At 41.1% G+C, this 15032-nt stretch overlaps 4 protein-coding genes across 7 annotated transcripts in view; 2 read left to right on the forward strand and 2 right to left on the reverse strand.

Annotated features, from left to right (window-relative positions):
- The first annotated feature begins 835 nt into the window (after positions 1 to 835).
- On the forward strand, positions 836 to 1312 carry LOC103382514 (histone H4-like). Its single transcript, XM_025057398.1, has one exon. The coding sequence runs from the start codon at positions 897 to 899 to the stop codon at positions 1206 to 1208; it is 312 nt and encodes a 103-aa protein (XP_024913166.1). The 5' UTR covers positions 836 to 896; the 3' UTR covers positions 1209 to 1312.
- An 883-nt stretch (positions 1313 to 2195) lies between these two features.
- LOC103382513 (histone H3-like) lies at positions 2196 to 2705 on the reverse strand. Its single transcript, XM_008315335.3, has one exon. The coding sequence runs from the start codon at positions 2630 to 2632 to the stop codon at positions 2222 to 2224; it is 411 nt and encodes a 136-aa protein (XP_008313557.1). The 5' UTR covers positions 2633 to 2705; the 3' UTR covers positions 2196 to 2221.
- An 821-nt stretch (positions 2706 to 3526) lies between these two features.
- The window catches only part of LOC103382512 (bestrophin-3), a 13190-nt gene continuing 1684 nt past the window's right edge, over positions 3527 to 15032 (reverse strand). For 2 of the 4 annotated variants that reach the window (XM_017034300.2, XM_025057397.1), the window contains 14 exons: positions 12003 to 12245; positions 11771 to 11933; positions 11284 to 11378; positions 10370 to 10457; positions 10134 to 10279; positions 8703 to 8857; positions 7764 to 7841; positions 7334 to 7486; positions 7145 to 7225; positions 6445 to 6596; positions 6224 to 6314; positions 6027 to 6145; positions 5666 to 5935; positions 3527 to 4797 (listed from right to left, as the gene is read on the reverse strand). In XM_017034300.2, the coding sequence (XP_016889789.1) occupies positions 4434 to 4797; positions 5666 to 5935; positions 6027 to 6145; positions 6224 to 6314; positions 6445 to 6596; positions 7145 to 7225; positions 7334 to 7486; positions 7764 to 7841; positions 8703 to 8857; positions 10134 to 10279; positions 10370 to 10457; positions 11284 to 11378; positions 11771 to 11922 (1944 nt within the window). In that variant the 5' untranslated portion in view covers positions 11923 to 11933; positions 12003 to 12245 and the 3' untranslated portion in view covers positions 3527 to 4433. Of the gene's footprint in view, positions 4798 to 5665; positions 5936 to 6026; positions 6146 to 6223; positions 6315 to 6444; positions 6597 to 7144; positions 7226 to 7333; positions 7487 to 7763; positions 7842 to 8702; positions 8858 to 10133; positions 10280 to 10369; positions 10458 to 11283; positions 11379 to 11770; positions 11934 to 12002; positions 12246 to 15032 lie in introns of those variants that run through there. The other 2 variants (XM_017034301.2, XM_017034302.2) reach the window with 2 other exon arrangements.
- The window catches only part of LOC103382527 (uncharacterized), a 2702-nt gene continuing 481 nt past the window's right edge, over positions 12812 to 15032 (forward strand). The window contains exons 1-5 of the mRNA XM_025058168.1: positions 12812 to 13007; positions 13347 to 13466; positions 13978 to 14173; positions 14254 to 14355; positions 14459 to 14620. Of these exons, the coding sequence (XP_024913936.1) occupies positions 13357 to 13466; positions 13978 to 14173; positions 14254 to 14355; positions 14459 to 14620 (570 nt within the window). The 5' untranslated portion in view covers positions 12812 to 13007; positions 13347 to 13356. The remainder of the gene's footprint in view (positions 13008 to 13346; positions 13467 to 13977; positions 14174 to 14253; positions 14356 to 14458; positions 14621 to 15032) is intronic.

Raw genomic sequence — 15032 nt, forward strand, 5'->3', positions numbered from 1 at the left:
GTGAAGCCAAAGAAGGCCGTGCAGAAGAAGAAGGTGTCCGCAGCCAGTGTCAAGAAGACGGCGACACCTAAGAAAGTGTCCGCTAAGAAAGTAACAACGGTCAAGAAGCCCAAGCCCGCCAAGTCCACACCGAAGAAGACCGCGAAGAAGGCTCCAGCTGCCAAGAAAGCCCCCAAAAAGGCGACAAAGAGCCCGAAGAAGGTCGCGAAGAAGACGGCGACACCAAAGAAAGCTCCAAAGAAGGTGTTGAAAGCAAAAAGTCCCAAAGTGAAGAAGGCGGCAGCTAAGAAACCAGCCAAGAAGTGAAGAGTGCGGCGTGCCAACCAAACAAACGGCTCTTTTCAGAGCCACTCACAGACCACAGTGAAGAACACAAACTTCTCACAGTCCGAATATATTTATCAGAAATATTTCCAATTACAGATCTGATGAAATATTAACTTTTAATTGAAGTTTAAGAATAAAAGTACACAGAATACAGAGTAGGTGGTTTTCTCAAACATGGAGATGAAAGTTAGCTGTGTCCCTGTTCCGTGCACTTGTGTTTGTTGGAAGGGGTTATTGATGTGTTGTATCTAAATATGCATAAATGTTACTTTTTTATAATGTTATTTTGTATTGAAACCCATTAGTGTCAGTGATATTGCTTTTTAAACTGTAACGTATCAGGTTGTGGTGAAACTGAATGGGATCAATAAAAGCCGTCTATCCATACATTCACTGTGGTACATGAATTAATTTTGACTCTAATGCACCATCTAGTGGTCATTTTAGGTAAGCGGTTTTTGCTTTGGTTTTCTATCACGTCCTCCGTCGTTCCTTATTTAGGAGCGCTCTCCGCCAGTGCAGCATTCTTTATCATTGTCATAGCCTACAGCTAGCAGCAAGTGATAAACATGAGTGGACGAGGAAAAGGAGGCAAAGGTCCGGGCAAGGGAGGCGCCAAGCGTCACCGTAAAGTGCTCCGTGATAACATCCAGGGAATCACCAAGCCGGCTATCCTCCGTCTGGCTCGCCGTGGCGGAGTGAAGCGTATCTCCGGCCTGATCTACGAGGAGACCCGCGGTGTCCTCAAGGTCTTCCTGGAGAACGTGATCCGTGCCGCCGTCACCTACACCGAGCACGCCAAGAGGAAGACAGTGACCGCTATGGATGTGGTGTATGCTCTGAAGAGGCAGGGCCGCACTCTGTACGGCTTCGGAGGTTAAACTCGGTACCTGAACGCACCAAGACCCAACGGCTCTTTTAAGAGCCACCCACAACAACAAAGAACATGTCTCTGTTATAAGTCTCATTAACTTAGTAATAATAATAGCTTAATTTTAACTGTACAAGATGATTATTAGGTTAAAACAAAGTAAAAAAAACAAACAAACATGACAAGTGTTTTAATAGCTTAATTTTAACTGTGCAAGATGTGTGTGTTTGTTGACGTGAGTTGGTTATTTACTATTACTTCCTTACAGCTACGTTGATGTACAACTCTGCCACCCACAACAACAAAGATTTTTTGTTTTATAAGTATTTACTTTAATTTCCACTGCATTATATAAACAGTAGCTCTTCGTTTAAATATGACACACTTCATTGTAGATGAATCATGCTTTGTTGACCGTTCGTTAGTTACTACAAGAATTCTTGGAGTTGAACTTAACGTATAACAACGTTAATGTTATAATACTATACTGCGTGTTCTTAAATATATAGCGTCAACATAACGTGGAATAGGGTGCTGCAATGGGTGTAAGCAATACAATACAAATATTTTCATCTGTTATCGGTTTTTATATATTTTCATCTGTATGTATTTTCTGTGCTATTGTTTAGGCTTCTATTCAATATATGAAACACTGTTATAAAAGCGCACGTCTTTTAAGGAGCCGTTCGTGTGGTAGTCTGTGGTAAATCTTTCCATGCCGATGTGCTCTTACACGTGGGGGAAAAGGGCTCTTGGAGCCGCCTCGTGTCTGTGAGACGGCACAGCAAAATCAATGTTCGATTATATCTAAACTAATTGTGTTGTGTCTAAGTGCTTTGTCATGGCTTCCAGAGTGAGTAATCAATCACATTTACTATTATTTTAAATTGATTGATAAACAGATTTTCGCACTGGATATTTGTGTTCACTTTGTTACACATCAGATAGTGAGTGTGGTTGTTCCTCGACCAGAGTTGTGTGGCTCTTAAAAGAGCCGTTGTGTTTACAGTAGTCTCGGTCAGTTTATGCTCTCTCTCCGCGGATACGACGAGCAAGCTGGATGTCTTTGGGCATGATGGTTACTCTCTTGGCGTGGATGGCGCACAGGTTGGTGTCCTCGAACAGACCCACCAGATATGCTTCGCTGGCCTCCTGGAGAGCCATGACGGCGGAGCTTTGGAAGCGCAGGTCGGTCTTGAAGTCCTGGGCGATTTCTCTGACCAGACGCTGGAAGGGCAGCTTACGGATGAGCAGCTCGGTGGAGTTCTCGTAAAGACGGATTTCACGGAGAGCCACGGTCCCGGGCCTGTAACGATGAGGCTTCTTGACGCCACCGGTGGCCGGAGCGCTTTTACGGGCAGCCTTTGTGGCGAGCTGCTTCCTGGGAGCCTTTCCTCCTGTGGACTTACGGGCAGTCTGCTTAGTACGAGCCATTTCAGAGAAGAATCACTAACCTTGTAGCAAAGGAAGAGATGTGAAGTCTGGGAGTTGGCACTCGTGCATTTATACGCAACGCCGGAAACCCACTGCGTTCTGATTGGTCTAGAGGAGGCATTTGAATCCGTGCTGGCCAATGACGTTTGTTCAATTTGAAACTTCAAACTGAGCTGCCCTCAATGCGCGGGGAAAACGCGGAAACAGTTATTGTGAGATATTACGTTACAGCACAAACAAAAGGAGATTCTAAAAACAAAATGAAACATTTATTTTGTTTGTAGAATCCTTTTCTGCATCTATGGTGCGATTAAAAGACCAAAACGAGAGGTTTTTAAAGGGTTGGTGCAAATATTATACGAATAAAACTGTATTTTGGACAACTTTGTCAAATCCTCACCATAAAAATGTCTTTAAAACAGTTAATATGCTATATGTATCTACACATATGAAATAACAGATATATTAATTACACTGAGACAAGTGAGGCTCCAATTGTTATACTGTATGACTGTAATAATCAGCGTTGCAACTTCAGATTTCTAAATTACTTAATAATAAATTATTTTTTCAATCACTTTTTTTCTCATCAGGCTTCCTTCATACACACCTGACAGGATGTATGTCCTCACACATGTTCAACCTGTCATTCTCCACCTTTCACTTTTATCAGCTGTCCAGTCTGCAGCACTGTATGCAGGTAAACCAAGTCTTAGCTTCTTCAGAAATAAAAAAAAAACAATAACTAGTTAGTAGAACTCGACTTCATTGTGTCTAAGTATTCATAGGCAGAGAGTGGCCACCAGAGAGTGATTTACTCTATCTCTTTCTGTGTCCAGAGTAAACTCGCAAGGGTAGTTGAACAAACAGCGCCTCTCTGTGGTTTCACGGGGTATGGAACTTGATACAAAAGCTTATCGTCACAAAGTGAAAGAATGAATGTTACCGGCTGGGTATGTCAACAGTATATCTAAAGAGACACTTTTTAAAAACTTTAAACCACTTTTTTTTAACATGGTGGGTTATAACATTAACTTTCAGTGAGTGAGAGAGAGAGTGAAAGCGAGAGAGTAGTATTAGTAGTACAAATCAGATAAATGCAAAGTTAGAAAAGAATGGTAAACCTTTATTTCTCAAGTTCTAAGCACAAAACCGATCCATAAAATAAATCCAATTTTTGTTTGTTTTTTAACTGGTTGTGCAGCAAGGAAAACATTTTTTTCCCCATTGTTGTATATAAAGTGTCAGCTGTGCATCATTGTCTGTGATTTGAATTATGACACGTTGAATTCAGTCTTTATAATGTTATTAGAATGATAAACTTTTGTGTAAGTCCTAGTTGGAAAACTGTAGTAGTAGTTTTGAAAACTGTTTAAAAAAACTACTCTTTTTTGAGTCCTACAGAACAGCAGTACACATTGTGTACTACCACTGAAAATAATTGGCCTTATAAATACCCTAAGTACAGACAAAAGATAGTAAATATAACAGTATAAACCTATTTATCCATCAATGCCTCTCCATACAATAAGGTTACATTACAACACTTCAGTCCTGAAACATACAGACTGGAGCCATTACTGTGGTGTTTTGGACTTCTTCATTTAATGTACCGTCATTATTTTTTTTTTATAGCTTCCTGTCCTAGAAATACATTTAATCAGATAGTAGCCCAAAGTCGCTAATCCATTTTTAGTGTCTTGGTATTGATCCAGACTTCGCAATAAAAGTTTGTTTTTTTTAATTTCAGTTTAGTCATATATTGTTTTAATGTGACCGACTACTATTTAAGCCTCAAAAACTAGGAATTGTTGTTGATGTTTGGGCTCTCTTCGTTTTTGCCGTTGACTCTCCTCTCAGCGTCCTCGGTCTCTGCCGTGCCATGGAAACTGTGTTCATACTCAAGGTCAGGAAGCTGCAGCGTGTCAGTCGTTTGACCCGGAGATGGTTTGGATTTGAAACGAGCCAGTCCTAGTTTACGCCTCCCAAGCCCCTTGGGGCTGGGTAGGCTGCATACCGACACCTTTGACACCTGCCTGGAAAACTGAAGAGAGAACTGGCGCCGCCGTGGTTTAAATGGCGGATACTTGTTGGTGCCAAATGTTGTCCAGCGGAATTTCTTTGGTCCTAATTGAGTTGGGGAGCAGCAAACTGAAGAGTTACTTCTGGGGACATAAAAGAGTGAGAAAAATGACCACAGCATTTAGGACATGTCCACACAGGAATGTTATTAGGTCGAAACAGTAGAGTACGTTATCGTCATGGCCTGTCAGCTGTAGGCGGTAACAACAACAATGAATGGCCAGTACAGAGTTATGGTTGTGCTGCAGGTGCTGCTAGGCTAATTAGCAGCATTGCAACACAACCTCATCAGCCTTTGTTATGTACAATAGCATCTGAGACACATGCAAAATTGTGTCTGTTTACAGCACCACATATAGGTGTGGCATATGTATTACATCGGTTTCGCCAAGTTCCACTTGGAGAACACTATTTATTAGTGATGTCCAATATTAACTTTTTTTCAATATTCAATATTCAATATATCAATATTGTCCAAACATTTAATTTCCGATTCCGATATCAACCAATACTGATGTAAGCGGGGAAGTGGCGAATTTCCGATTCCGATATCAACCAATACTAATGTAAGCGGGGCAGTGGCGGAAGTTAAGTGTTAGCTGCTCACTAAGGTGATGGGTTAAAACAGTGGTTCTCAATTATTTTCTGCCCCCTAGGGGACGGAATTGAAATACTATGGAGTGCCTGGTAATATTTATTTATTTATCTGTGTTTCAATAAAAGTTCTTCACGGCACTGAGGTATTTGACTGATCTGTTGATAATATCTGATAATATCCAATAATATCGGCCGGCCGATGGGTATTTGACTGATCTGTTGATAATATCCGATAATATCGGCCGGCCAATATTATTGGACATCCCTACAATTTATCAATCCGACACGTGTGTGGACAGTGTTCCCGTGTGGACAAAGCCTTAAAGTTTGCTCAGAAAGCCACATGTTAATCACCTTGGAGTCTTCAATCCCGGAATTTTCTCAGTAATGGGAGAATGTCCCAGTCCATTGTAAGGCTTGGATAGTCCATCGCTGTCAAAAAAGGGCCCTTTGTGACAGGCGTCACTAAACAAAGGTGGGCTAACAACAACCTGGGGGAAAACATCAAAGGGTGACTGTTCAGGGGACGGTGGGTTGCTGCTGACCTCCCTCAAGGTGGATAAGGTATCGATGGTAGGAGAAGGGATGATAAAAGAGGAGGGAGCTCCTGGTCCTGAATTCACCCTGTGCGGAACAAAATATGAGTAAATTTAAAAATGTCTTAATCTGCACGAGAACAGCCTCTTTACTCTTTAGATAAAGTACTTCTCTGTACCTAACATCTGAGAAGAAGCTACCCGTTGCATCACTGCTGTGCCGTTTAAAGACAGGTCGTGGAGGACGAAGGTCAGGGGGTTCTTGAACACTGAGAAGACGTCTAACTCGGCCAAAAACCTGCAATGGTAATAAACATATTTGTCTCCTCTAGGGGACAAAGTTGACCTCACAAGGTACAACAAGTTCAGCTTTTACCGACTCTTGGCGTTGACCTAGCGTAGACTGGTCTTGCTGCGGACAACTGTCGTGAATGTCAGCCTCTTCCAACTGCAGAATGTCTGAGAGTCTGAAAGAAATTGAAGTTCATTTTGCTAAATTACTTTGGGGAAAAAAATATATATTTGATGCGTAATAAAGGCTTAACGCGGACAGAGTCAGAGGTAAAAATCATCTTGTAGAACTGTGAGTGTAATGACCCCATGTCACTGGTGGAGCCGAGGAAGGAGGGGATGCAGTAGTCAGCAGCAGCCAGGGTGTAGGGTGGACGAGCGTCACAGTCGTTCCAGTACATGTCTTTATTCAACGGAGGCAGGTTCATGTGCATCTCATCCACAGCCAACAGCGACACCTGGAGACGTCAACAAGAAGACGAAGAACCGTGAGAGAACGGTGTGTTATGGCCGTCAAGAACGACTGTGGCATGGGTTAGGAAATGGACGACATGTAGGTCAGAGAAAAAAAAAAAAAAAGATAATTTGTTTCTTCTAGCTGAAAGGTACCTCAACTAATCCACAAGATGGTGCCAAAATTAATACGAATTCAGATTAACAGAAAAAAACTGCATTACTGTTATATTTAATGAATTGAATGTATATATTTTTAAGTCCAATTAATTTTTAAAAAATAGAAAAAAAGCACACTGCTTAGACCAGGGGTGTCAAACATACAGTCTGGGGACCAAAACCGGTCCGCCAAGCAGTTCAATTTGGCCCACTTGACGAATTTGAAAATAAAAAAATACACAAACACTTCATGTTCAGGATTTTTTTTTTATAAAATTATATTTTCATTAAAACATAACAACTTGTTAATTATAGTTCATTATGTTGTGACTGTACTGGTCCGGGTTAGGGTTAGGGTTAGGGTCCTGACAGCCTGACCTCGATGTCTGCTCACCTGTAGGTTCCTATCTATGATCCAGTTAGCTTCAAAGTCATCATCATCCTCTCCAAACGGGTTGATCAGCTGCTCTGCCACCTAGTGGTGGGTAGATAAAGAGGGCATAATCAGTAGCAAAAACCTTGACCTGTAGCTCTGGTACTGTTTTTACACAAAGCACAACCCAGTTCAGGGAGCGGAGCTAACCTTGAGCCAGCCAGCATAGAAGAAAAACTGGAGCAGGGTGAAGACGGGAACGTAGAGATCCAACTCGGGGCTGTTTTGACTACGCGCTGGGTCAAGAAACTGTCGACCAATCAGAGAAGCAAAGAAAAAAGTGTAGACAGCGAGAGTGACAACCTAATGAAAAAGAGACAAAGTGTTTTGATATTTGGTCACAGATACGTCGAGTATCTACAACAAACCAAATTATAATATGTGGGGAAACCCTAACCTCATTACTAAACAAAAAATATATATAGATGAGTTAGAAATATATGTACAAAATACAGGAGATGTGTTTTTTTTTTTTACATTCTTTGATTAAGTTACAGTAATGGTAGAGGTTGATGACCATGTCGACTTAATGTGATTACAGCTGCTGCTGCATCTGCTCCAGACCTGATAGAAGACAGACCTGTGTGTAGACCAGCGGCACACCGACCCAGTCGTAGCCGAACAGAGTTGCACACCAGGTCCTGAACACGTTCATCTCCTGGGCAGAATTAAAAAAAAAGAAAAAAAAAAAGAGAAGAAGGAACGTTAGGAAGCTGGGCAGCTCGGCACCAGCTGCCTAATTTAGATTGATGGAGCTGAACAGGCGGCTGATTGGAAAGAAGCATCTCATTTGCCCTTTTGGGAGCCAGCTGGGTGTTACATTACCCACATGTCTGCTCTGTGCGGTCACAAACATCAGTAAGCTGGCTCTTAATAGGCTTCACAGGATTCTCTGTGATTTTTTTTTTCCGTAAGTGCATGAGAGCAGTTTTCCTTTCTAAGAAAATATATATATTTGTTTTCCACTTCCACCTATAAGACTCCTAGGTATTTCCTGTTCCTTGACTATTTACTTTGAGAATGAAAATCTTAAAATGATCCAGGCTGTATTCAGATGGAAAACCCAATTTTTCCTGATACTTTTTTTGCCTACATCGTATGCGTTTTTAATGAAATTTCACTTGAAAAAACATCACAGACATATAAAGTGTTTGTGCATTTTTTTTCACTTTCAAAATTCTTCAAGCGGGCCGGATTGAACCCCCCTATCGCATTGTTTCCCAAAGACTGTGTCGTGACCCTCAGGTGGGTCGCAAGAGATTTTTTTTAGGTCGTCTCGCATCATGTTTCCCAGGTGTTTATGAATAATGTCTATTGACTTGGGTCGTGAAGGTTTGTGACTTTTAAAATATAGGTCCCCAGAACAAAAACTGGGGAAAGAAATACTGCCCTAGCGGGCTGATTTTGGCCTGCAGGCCAAATGTTTGACACCCTTGGTTTGGTCCAATAAAAACCATGACATTTATATTGTGAACTTTTCACCACTAACTTCTACAGATAAATGTTTGGCTGTAGTCACATTGAGAATGGTCTGCAGGTCAATGCTGTCTTGGATGCGTCCCTCCTGTCGAGCCTTAGATGCAAGGTTGGAAAACCACACCACGGGAATCCAGTACTTCAGGTGAGGAGAACGGATGTTGTCAAACATCTTCCTCTCTTCTGGAGTCATGAATCCTGTTAGTGCGAGGAAAAACAGGAAGAAAAACAAAGTCCTTATGCAACTGAAGTCCCTTTATTCTGTCCTAGCAAACTAACACAGTCTGCCACAGGAGGCGCTATTCCTCTGGGACTCGAACCCAGGGCCTTCCACCTGTAAGGCAGATGTGTAAGCGTGATAACCGCTACACTGCCGCTACAAAATATGGAATATGATGTGATGACAACAATATTTTTGTCGCTAGCAACCACCTTTAAAAAGTCAAAGTTTGTGGTTGAAACCTCACGTTTCACGACCTCCACAGCCTTTAGAGATTAATTAGGCCTCGAGTATCTGATCCTCATCCACAATTTACAGAAAGGATTATACAGCACGTCCTCTCTGTTCCAGGAAGGTTCCAGAAGAGGCTTAGAAGTTTGAATATGAACAGCTGGACCTCTCTAATTAACCTGCTGCAGCACACACAGCCCACTGGGGTATAGACAAAAACAAGAGAATCAACCGACAGACATGATGCATAACTAAGCTACTGTCAATGTTTAGAAACCGAGAAGGATTTTTTTTTTTAATTTTGCAAAGATTAATCAAGTTTATCACAAACTTCCTGCAGCTCTAGTCAGCAAATCTCAGAGGAAACATCAGACTTTAGAGGACGGAAGAGAATCAGTCAGGAGGCAGCTGACCTTAGTCTGACTGTTCAGTGAGCATGAGTCAAGCAGACATATAGTCCAAACTGGTTTCTAGTACCACGTGTAACCCTCCTCCTGTGAGTCGCTATGGTCGAAAAATGCCTGAAAAATGTATTCGGACATCACTCTGACACACAGCGCTCACCATTCTGGATGTATAATCTATGACGATAACTACAAAATATTTAAAAAGTGCATATTTTAGTCAAAAAGGTTTTTTAAAAAAACATAATGGCCACATTATCAACAATTTCCTTGCGATCTGTTACAATCTCCTAGCAGCGTGGGCTTCTGATGTTAGCCATATAGACAGTCACCTAAGGTCGCCACCTGCTGGAGAAGCCCAGCTGTAAGACGGCAAAAAAAAAGAATCTAATGTCATATATCATCTTGAATTTATAGTTAATTAAATTAGACTAAATACAGTCCATCACTGGGTTACCTTTAGTCAAACCAGTTAATGGTAATATTTATAATAACTCATCATCAATATTTGTAGTATTTAACATTAATATATAATAATAATAATAATAATAATAATAATAATAATAATAATAATAATAATAATAATAATAATAATGCAGAAAGACAAGGGTTCTCTCACCTGCCTCCACCACATGGTCCATGGTGGGAAATCGTTTGCAGACAGCGGTGCTGACAGAGCGGAAGATAAGCAGCGACGTCAGGTTAACATAACGCACCAAGGTCCTGCGCAGCAGACGCCCGTATTCATCTTTACCATGAACACAGCTAGTGGAAACAGAGAAACGTGAAACTTTTCATTGTTGTATTTAAACTGATTGTGGCTGCACTCACTCAGTAGATGGTCAGTTAACGTACCTGGAGATGAGGAACATGAGTCGATCCAACCATGGCAGGTTCACGAACTGGTTCCACCATCGATTCACCACCAGGGTGACGTAGAAACCTGAGGGGAAAATGTCTCTGTTAAGAATCTCAGATTATATATTAGGGATGTCTGATATTAACTTTTTGCCGATATTGTCCAAACATTTGATTTCCGATGTCAACTGATACTAATATATGCAACTGTTTGCCCGCAAAACTGGGGTTAACGTCTTAGGACCCTACGTGCGATTCCAGCAAATCTGGCAAAACCCAGGCATTGTTTTATCAGGTTTTCATCATCGGAGGAAAAACCAACAACGGTTCTTACTGATATTACATAATTATGCTAATATTGGGCTGATAATATTAGCCAACCAATATTATCGGACATCCCTAATCTCTCAGATTATTTCATCCTACGTTGTTAAAATAGTATGTGATTTTATTCTGAAGATCTAAAAGAACTTATTATTTTTGATTTTTTTTTTGTGATTTTATTCTGAAGATCTAAAAGATAACTCATTAACTTATTATTTTTGATTTTTTTTTAAATATTTAAATACCCCCAAAATACAAAGACTTATGTACAACTACTAGAAAAATTCAAAATTACAATGGAACACAAACCACCCACAACAGTATACAAATCAAAGTAAGTGAGACAAGGAAGGGATAGGAGACACACACACACACACACACACACACACGCATCTCCAGCTTTTAGCCTTTTCCTGTTGGTTAATGATCAGTTTCCATTAGCTAATGAAAGTACCAAACTCTCCACTTGTCTGAGTCAGGCACAAAAGCACAGTTTCAGATGCGTTTCCATGTGATTTAACCTAACAGCGCCCTCCTCCTGTGAGGCAGCAACAGTCACCAACAGTCAGACAGATATTAAAACCTACCCAAGACGAAGGTGACCGGGATCTGCTCGGCATATTTGTCACAGTAACGTGAAAGTTTCTCGAAGAGTATTTTCTGCTGGTCAGAGAGGGCAAACCTGGAGGGGCACGAGACACAGAGAGTTCCCAACCGACATCAACAGAGTTTCTATGACGGCTGCTACATGATTCGCTAATGAAATGTTACATCAATTTAGAAATTGTAGAAACAAAATAAAGACCTAGAACAATGGTGTTCTTCCAACAAAACAATAAAAAATAATAATCAATAAATGACTGTACTATTTAAAAGTCTATAGTACTTTATTACTTTTCATGCTTTTTACGTCAGATTTACTGAAGATACAAAATAAACAAAGGAGAAAATAAAAGACAAGAAGCTCTGCATCCATTCTCCAACCAATTTTTTTTTTTTTTGTATGGCAAATATTTTGAAGCCAATTTCTCCTGATAATAAGTTACATTCAACTGGTCCTTGCACACACTCCACCTGTAAATAACGCTGAGGAGGGTGTAGAGCACGACGAACAGGGCGAACTCTCGATACAGCAGCTTGTAAATGCTCCCTTTCCAGCGCAGCAGCAAGCGGTGAAAACTGAAGAAGGAGGCGTTGGCAACTTTGCTGGAATAGGTGACGGTCATTCTGACAACAGCTGACAAGGAAGAAGAACATCAGGTTTGATCAGTGATGGAGCAAAATCACAACAGCAAAAATGACTTACCCCAGCTGGTTTCCTGGCGGATGTTATTTTCGTCAGGGTTCTTTTTCTTCTGGTTGTTTCCTCATGTTTTCTGCCAAATGAAGTCAACAAATGCTCTCCTCTCACTCGGTGTGTCGGTCTGTCTCTCCCACTAATGCTGTCGCACTTAGTGCTGCCCAGTGATGCCAGGCAACTCTCTCTCTTTATCTCTCTCTCTCTCTCTCTCCCACACACACAGACACACACCACAGTGTCCGTGTGTCTCTGTGGCAAAGACAAAAGTAGAGGTAAACACACTATAAACAGAAACGATGTTGGTCACAACATGATGTCATACCATTAAATGTCTGTGATGTCTGACCACCAATAAATCACATCAGCATCTAACATCTATATTTGTTGCCCTTTGTTACAAACGGTGGCTCATCAATCAAATTTCCGATTGACTTATGAGGAAGAGATACTTTTGGTCTGACGTATTACAGCATGGAAAATGCCTTCTGCATCTAACCTGTTAACCTGAACACTTAACCCTCCAAACACGATGACATTTCTGTAACCATTAGGCCAAACTACCCAAAACCATTGACCTTTGACATGGGCAATTCATTTATTTTTATTTTAATGTATACAAGTTGTTTAGTTACTTTTGTTCTACATGTGTTCATATGTTATTTTTTATTTTATATGTTCTTACATTATTATTTATGTGATTTATTTATTTTCTATGTTAATGGAATTCTCACGGTTTGGCCTCCAGACCTGGGGGTGACGCTACTGAGACCTTTTCTTATCAGGAAGAAGCGTCAGCAGGAGCTGGAGCATTGACGTCTCATCTGCTCTCGCGTTGTTACAGCACTGCTGTTCTATGGTCAGTTCTGTTCTCTATTCGCCTACTCGTAATGCAACGGCCCTTGATTTCACCTGATCTCAGATCAGTATTCTCATCCGCCCCCGGAAATACTGTGTGTGGCGGTAAAGTCAAGTGTGACGCAGTAAGAAAAGGCAAAACAATTCAAAATAGAGGTAAAATTTTCATCTATTTTGACTTTTTTTTATTACTGTTTGCTCTGACGATAGGGATACATTTATTGTTATAACCGACGGATTTTACGACATACACTTGATAAAATGAGTTTGAGCGTGGACGTAACCCTAAAGTGTACGCAAATATCTTGTTATAAAATATAACGTGTTCAGTGCCAGAGGTAAAATAGTAATAGAAATATTTTTTTTAAATTCATGTCAAAACGAGTACATTTTATCTAAATTATCAGTAGCAGTTTAAACCTTTGTCTGTACAACAGTGATTGATATACCTTACCACATCGAATGAAACGTAAGAATTAATGTTTTCAACTACAGGTGTTGGACAATGAAACTGAAACGCCTGGTGACCAAAGGTTTGACTATAGCAGCTCGGCCGTGTACATTGACGCTGTGGAGCTCCCGACGGACAGTTTTGGTGGAAACAGGAGAGTTGAGGTGCACATTTAATTCTGCAGTGAGTTCGGCACCTGTGGTTCTATGTTTTTTGGGGTACAATCCGGCTTCCTCTTTCGTCCACAGCTACTCCTGTTGGATGTGGCTCGTCCTTCTTGGTGGTTTGCTGACATGACCCTGGATACCGTGGCTTTTGATACATCACGTAGACTTGCTGTCTTGGTCACAGATGCGCCAGCAAGACGTGCACCAACAATGTGTCCTCTTTTGAACTCTGACATGTCACCCATAATGATGTGTGAATTGCAATATTTTAAGCAAAACTGTGTTATTATTCTGCTACTTCAACCTTCACACTCTGCTCTTACTGGTGCAATGTGCAATCAATGGATTTTGGCCACCAGGCTGGTCAAATGTAGCCATGAAACCTCCAACACTAAATTGGCCAGTGTTGCAGTTTCATTGTCCAACCCCTGTATATCTGGTAAGCATGCTATGCTATGCTATTAGTTTAAACAGAAGGTTGTTTAATGATAGTGATGTTTTTCCACAGACAGTTAATAACCTCCGTTGTGGACTGGTGCAGTACAGCCATGCCATCTAACGTGGAGATCAAGGCCAGAGTGAGTGATTTTTCACAGTTTGCAGAGAAGGCAGCCGTGCTCAGCCAGTCAGAGTCTGTCCACATCAGGCAGCACGACACCTTTTTCAACTGCATCAACGGACGACTGAAGCTAAGAGACTTTATGGTACATGCAGCCGTGTATGCCAATGAAATTATTTTGGAAATGTCAGGTACATAATGTTGTGTATTATGTTTTATTGTTAGAATGGATCAGGTCAGCTAATCTTCTATGAGCGTCCAGATACTGATGGACCCAAACTGTCTAATTACTCCATCAGTCCAACCAACGACCCACAGAGTCTCAAGGTAAAACACATGTTCGTACACTCACTGATATCACCTAGACAAATGTTGGCTCTTCACCCACACACCCTCTCTGTGTCTTCATATTTTCGTTTCATGTGTGCAGAAGGTGCTGTCAGATGCACTTGGGGTCAAAGGTGAGGTGAGGAAAGACAGGCAGTTGTTTATGATTGGTCAGACCAGGGTGCACCTTGACACAGTGGGGGGGCTGGGACACTTTATGGAGTTGGAGGGACAAACACACACACACACACACAATGTCTTACTGGTGAAATTTCCTCAAACCTACATTTAACTCTTTCCTCATTGGCAGACTGTTACTGTTACTATTGATTTGCCTTTTTTTTTCTCTTTTACTAAACACCACACTGGTCATCATCACCTGTCCTTCTGTCTGACTCACCATCATTCTAATGCCAAACCATTACACTGACAGAACGCTGGATCATTTCCTGTCATCTCAAGTGTTCTCTCCAATGAGTGAGCCCAAGTAAAACAGTGACTCTCATGACCTTTCTTTTCCTAATGAACCATTCAAGTGGTGGCCTGATTTGTATTAATACGCATTTGCAGTTTGTTTGTTGTTTTTTTTGCATTATAATAACACCGTCTCACTGTTGCGTTGGCTACGCTTGTATGCAAGTGTAGCCGGCACTGACATTTCACCATCCGCATCTGCA

This window comes from Cynoglossus semilaevis, chromosome 8 (assembly GCF_000523025.1).
Source record: "Cynoglossus semilaevis isolate Cse_v1.0 chromosome 8, Cse_v1.0, whole genome shotgun sequence".
Taxonomy (NCBI): domain Eukaryota; kingdom Metazoa; phylum Chordata; class Actinopteri; order Pleuronectiformes; family Cynoglossidae; genus Cynoglossus; species Cynoglossus semilaevis.

Excerpts from the sequence above, each read along its gene's own strand:
- LOC103382514 (XM_025057398.1), top strand. The coding sequence starts at position 897 with ATGAGTGGACGAGGAAAAGGAGGCAAAGGTCCGGGCAAGGGAGGCGCC.
- LOC103382513 (XM_008315335.3), bottom strand. The coding sequence starts at position 2,632 with ATGGCTCGTACTAAGCAGACTGCCCGTAAGTCCACAGGAGGAAAGGCT.